The sequence below is a fragment of the Lampetra planeri genome, chromosome 6 (assembly GCF_965212315.1).
Source record: "Lampetra planeri chromosome 6, kcLamPlan1.2.h2, whole genome shotgun sequence".
Lineage (NCBI taxonomy): Eukaryota > Metazoa > Chordata > Hyperoartia > Petromyzontiformes > Petromyzontidae > Lampetra > Lampetra planeri.
The window spans coordinates 16,916,818-16,922,923 of NC_136112.1; the positions used below are offsets into that span (position 1 = coordinate 16,916,818).

The 6,106-nt window shown below is 44.9% G+C and overlaps 1 protein-coding gene across 7 annotated transcripts in view; it reads right to left on the minus strand.

The window, feature by feature from the left end:
* LOC144719622 (uncharacterized) overlaps window positions 1–5,567 on the minus strand; it is a 152,480-nt gene extending 146,913 nt beyond the window's left edge. For 6 of the 7 annotated variants that reach the window (XM_078595719.1, XM_078595723.1, XM_078595722.1 and 3 more), the window contains exon 1: window positions 5,119–5,349. In XM_078595719.1, the coding sequence (XP_078451845.1) occupies window positions 5,119–5,197 (79 nt within the window). In that variant the 5' untranslated portion in view covers window positions 5,198–5,349. Of the gene's footprint in view, window positions 1–5,118 lie in introns of all 7 variants that reach the window. The other variant, XM_078595721.1, reaches the window with a different exon arrangement.
* Window positions 5,568–6,106: the final 539 nt, after the last annotated feature.

Here is a 6,106-nt window from a genome sequence, read left to right on the forward strand (position 1 = left end):
ATATATTTAAGGTCGCAGTGTATATTTATTTATATTTGTTACGTTTTTAGCTATTCGTACCAATGAAGTTATATAAGTGCCTCATTTTGACCCGCTGATACAAATTGTATTCTGCTGCAACTGGAATCCACGTGGCTTGGCAGGGCTGGATAAAGGTTAGAAAGGGCCTAAGGCGAATGGGATGGAATGGTCCAGCACTCGTGTATGTATTACATCTTGTAAAAAAAAAAATGAAGGCATCAAACACATGTATTTATTTACCCATGTAAAATTTACACATTTATTCGACGCAATGTAAATTCATCAAACATAAATCACTCTGCACTCATTACTTAGCTTCAGCTGTGGCAAATTCATGAATGCTGTCATTGTAATTCAAAGAAAACAAGATTTCCGATGGCCGTGCTGCTGTCGCTCAGCTGTTACTTTAATGTGGAACGGATGGCGTAAAGGAGGGCCTACAAAATATGAGGGCCTAATACACCTATGGGATAATCTGGCCCAGTGGTTTGAGAGTCCTGACCATGGCAGTTTTCATTCACGAAATAATATTAATTGTGACGATGCTGTTTGCAAGGTAGTGTCCGCAGTGTGTGTATTTCAAATAAAGCAAAGCACCGCTTTTAAAATGGCACCTTATATATATAAAAAAGACATCACAAAGACAAAACTACTTCCGATTAAAATAGGTACAATAACTTTTCTGCGCAAGTGAGCGTTCGTACATGCCGCTTGTGATGTAAAAGTGCACAGCCTCCCAACTGAACAAGGCTAAAGACAATAATTGTTTTAACATGGGCTAAAAAAAGTTAGAGTGATGTCCTGCTCAAATGAGTATTGATACGTCGGTGCTTATTGCCCGTTTGCAGTCCTGAGCCAGTGGTGGAAATTCCACATTCCTATGACAGTAATTAGTCCAACCATAGGACTACTGTTGATTTCTCCAGAAAGTGGTACATATTTTAATGAGCCCGCAGGGATGATGGGCTGAGTCAGCCATAAACCAGGATTTTAAGTCGCGACTTTACAAGTCGCTCGCTCTACTGCTGAGCCATCTGGCCAGTCTTGATTAATACGGACTTAACAAATGTGGACTATACGATAGCAAAATAATTATGATAATGTCATTGATTATGTATTCATAATATAACAATGAAGAAAGCACCCAGGACATACGTAATGTGGGTATGTGCACACACACACAACACAAATTATTCTGCTAAAATCACTGCAGAGGAATAAACCTCTGATGGAAATTTATAGCTTTTTCTGATTGTTCAACGCGAGAGCCATTTTATGAGCTCACAAAAACAGATGCGTTACGCTTTATTATTGGCCGATTGCAAAGCCCCTCGAATGAAAACCTCCCAGGGGTCATGGCCTTGTGACCGTTCCGAGAGTAAAAAAAAACCCGCACAGGCACACTCCTGCTCAGACACGAAGCTGCTTCCTTAATTAAAACTCACTCCCACAACATCTGCAACTGTTACAGCTGGAGTGTAGTCTACACAAATCGGTGATGTGCTCCACTCGACTTCCACACGTGTTGTTAGTTATGCACTTGACTATGCGTGATGTTCACCGTATAAACGCGTACTGTGTACGTTATAGGTTTATAGGCATTCATTACGTGCTTGTTGTGTACGAGTCAATCCACACCTGGACGCCCTTGCAAACGAGATGTCCCATCTCAACGGATTTTCCAGGTGAAATATTTGAATTATAAAAATTGGCGCGGTTTACTCAATGTTAGATTGAGGCACGAGATGATTTCCCTCCGCTCCTGGAGCGATGACGCTGAAATGTCACTGTGGGCAGTGGCACGGGAAGTTCCCACAGCACCACGGGAGACGCGAGTGCAAAGTCGAATTACTTGGTGAGGCTGCTGCTGGGGCTTAAAAAAAAATTTAACAGGTAATTTGTTTTAGCAATGGCCCTTCATCATAGCACATATATGTAGAGGCCAGAAAGATAGAGTGGAGAATATGTGGAGACTGCACTATATACCTTGGAGTCCTAAAAATAATTCTAAATTCTAGTCTTACATAGTCACGCAATGGAAAACGGACATATAGAGACAGATCCATTGGAGTTACTCCCCAAATTGCTATGGTCATTAAACTCTGCTCTCCATGGGGAGCAGCTGTTCATGCTGCAGGAGAAGCAGATACACTCCATTCATGCTAGAGGCATTGCTTCGAGTAGGGGATAGATTCGAAGGCAAATTCTCCCAGTGTATTTGTGAGAGGCTGACTCATCTCCTAACAGGAGCCCCCGAGAGACGCTGTTGAAAACATGTCCACATTCCAGTGATGGGGCCGGTCTCTACATAGGCCAACCACCGTTGATGCTTGTGGTGTCTATCCCGGCGGGACAATCCGTCGAGTGAAGGCACACGAACGATTTGTCATTTGAACTCGACAGCACTTCCCTGTCAGATCACACTTGTAAACCGTGCCAATCATTGTTTCACGCAGCTATATTGAAGTCAATGTTGTAACGGCGGCTCAGCGGGAGAGCGAGCAGCTCACAATCGGAAGGTCGTGAGTTCAAATCCTGGTGTGGGGGGGGGGTAGGCTGACTCAGCCCATCATCCCTCTGTGGTTGTAAAACAAATAATCTCTTTGTGGGGAAGTCAACGGTGATTGCCCTATGATTAGACTCACCCACACCATCGAAATGTGGAATTTTCACCATCGGCTCGGGGAAGCTGTAAACGGGAGATGAGCACCAACGCCTCAATGTTCATTTGAGTAAGAAATAACGCACACTTTTGACTATTTTTTTCAACGTAACCTCATAAAAGCGTTGTTAACTGTGCACTTGAGTGTTTCCATCCACCTCAATAGGGTCTGAGTCACGACTGCCGAAGAGGTCTCTGGTCTCTTGCCCCTGATGTCGTTAATGTGGAACTAAGGCAATGGAATGTCTCGATTTTGCATCATTGGCTGCTTCTTCCAGTTTCCAGGCGCTGCCATTAACGTGCGAGAAACCCCAGCGAGGGAGGGGAGACGGAGAATCAGAGCGGGCGGGGGAGAGGGGGGCGGGCGGAACCCGGGGGGGGGGGGGGTGATTCCCCGGGAGTGAGGAGGGTAGCGGAGCTCACGGGGGAAGAGGGATGTGGACGCACGCACGCTACGCGAGCCGTCAAAAAGTCATGAGAACAGGACGTTACAACATTAATTACACCCAACGTACGTTGGGCAGAGGATAATTAACGGTACGTTCCAAACGCGCGGTGCTGCACGCGCAGTCAAATCCACGGCGGGATGAGGGCCTCCCCACGCCTTCTAGATCGTGGGGGTCAATTGACCGTACTTCACCAAATTGGTCAGAGCGGATTGGAGAAGGCGGGGAGCACAGATGTGGAAGCCTCGTACACTACAGCAATGGATTTTGCGGCACTGCCCCCTGCTGTGCACAGCATATGCACTGTGATGGGTGTGTACATGTATGGCTTCTGAATAATCCTGGCGCTCTAACAATTGGAGTCGTGTAACTCATTATGAATTGTTTTCGCCCCCCGTAAATGTGAGGGTTGTGGCAATATATAAATTATAATTATTATCATTACACTTGTTCACCCAAGAAAGCTTCACTGAGTCTCTTTTCATAGGAGGCGATTATTGATTGTTGTGCAGATTCGAATCGAGCAATTCGAGGGTCATATGTTACATTTTGCTAATTTGGACCACGACGCCGACACATGATGACACACTCTCGCGAGTAACGCCACGGGATCTTTAACATCTACTGGGACGCTGACGGCAAATTATATTTGTATGGTGAATACACCCGCAGTATTAAAGACACCATGCTTTCGAATTGTGGTAGATATACGGTGAATACGAGTGCGCAGAGTACGACCATGAACCGCATTTGGTAAGGCTTCCAGTTGAAAACGAAGACAAAGTTACTCCCAGTAAATGTGTGAAATTCAGAAATGCTGGTTGTGATGTTGTCTATTCATAGCACAACCACTGCTAACTTCCTCATAGTGGTACTCCTTTTATCAACCCCGTATGGAAGATGGGCTGAGTCAACCTCAGCAGCTTTGCAACCTTCCTCATGCAAAGCTGCTCATTCTATTGCCGAGCCACCTGGTCTGATTTATAATCAGATGGTTGATGCAATCTTATAGCCAGGGCTGGTACCAGCCATCACCCTGAGCTGGTTTTCCATAACGGTGGAAACATTTTCCTGGTTTAACTCTTCATAAATAAATCTAACTGAGCCCCTTCCTATTTCAGTAACGTGGTAGCTTTTGAGAGTTGTTCAATTGATGTTTACGTTGCGCGTCCTCAAGTATATGCAAAGTACAGGTGAGGATCGCCACCTTTTCCAGTCTAGACCAAACCCAGACATAGGTCTCAGTCAGCCTAGATCTCTAAGCATAACTGTGCAGTCTGCTGTCATAAAGTTCACCACAATAACGGTATCAGATCTCGGTGAAATGCAATATTTGCCACCCAAACACAGATGCCGATTCCTGGACTGTCCTGGTAAATTCCCGACAGTCCGGGAAATACTTACCTCCATCGCAGCAATGTGGAATTTACATCAGTGGCTGTCATCTGTCTGCGTACAACCCGACCAGATGGCAACCCTAGTACAGATCCCGTGCAGGTACTGTACATGGGCATGTGTTCCTGTAATTGTATAAAAATCCTCAAGTGCACGACTTGTATGAGTGACTAAGAGAGCTTTTCAAGATTTTTCCCCATTATTTAATTCCAAAATAATTAATTGGGAAATATTCAAAATCACTTTAGACAAATGACAAAATAATCATTAACGTCAGTGTGAAGAATTATACCCACATTAAAACATATAAAAAGTATATATTTTTACCTATCCCATTAGTCACACGGCCATTTGGGAGTGAATAATTTGAGCCGCATCGGTTAAACGCAAGCAAAACCCTTCACCGGTTTTCTACATTCAGTGTCCCATCGGCCGGAGTCAAATAGAGAAAATAATGATAAAGTAAAAACAAAAGTGAAAATGTCAAAGAGTGCGTTCCCCCAATTGTGGCCACGAGCGAGCGAGCGAGGAGAGCGGGTGGAGTGGTGCTGAGCTGGCGGAGCGTGGTAATGCACGCATGCATCCTCCTCCTACCTGTCAGCACAGGCGCCGACGGGACCACGCACACCATCACCAGCAGAGCCAGGAGGGCCCTCTCTCCGCGAGCCCCCATCTCGGCCCAGCGCGCTGCTCTCTCTTCTTCTCCTTCCTCGTCTTCTCTCGGGCTTCAAGAAAAGATCCGTGTCTGAATTTAAATCTTCCAGTTTTTACCCCAAAAAAATACTGAAAAAGCAAGTTCGTTTATTTTACCAAATAAAAAAAAAACTTACACAAAGAAACAAGTATTATTTGTCACGACATCATATTTAAGTCTTTATGTGAACTGTAGTCTTGAAAAAATATACTTTACAGTATTGACATATACTGTAGTCTATAATTATATATGCATATAGTACACGCGTTCCATACAAAAATTACAAATCCAGTTCAATGCAAAAAAAGGAGGACGTATTAACTGACTGCCACTGTGTGCTGGGGAGGGAGGATTGGGAGCGACAGAGGAGCCGGTTATATGTGAGCGTGGGGGAAGGGCGCTGGGGTGGAGGTGAGAGAAAAGGGGGGAATTTGACTTCGTGACATTTACTGCTGAGTGCGTGTGCATGCGCGTGTGTGTGTGCGAGCGAGCGAGAGCGTAAATATGTGTCTCTTTTAAAGACTAAGTCAACTTGGGTGTATGTCCGTCTGTTTCGTGGCCCAGAGGTCACACACACACAGAAATACCGTCAATTGGCAGCGTTATTCGCTTGCCACCAAACAAAGAGCGGACACTTTTTTTTACTTGTGAGACGTGAGCGCTGTGGTGTACTGAACAGACGTCGGAGCTTTCTTGCAGTCTTAAACCAATGCTGTTGAAAAAGTTCACTTCCAGACGGCTGTGTGGCTGAATGGGATGTGTAAAAACAAATACTTATTTGTGGAGAGACGGGAAAGAGGCGTAGGATTGTCTGCGCATTTATTACGGTACTCATTTTCAGTGGTTTGAGTTCTTGACAGCGAATAATGCACAAGCAGAGGCTGTGTA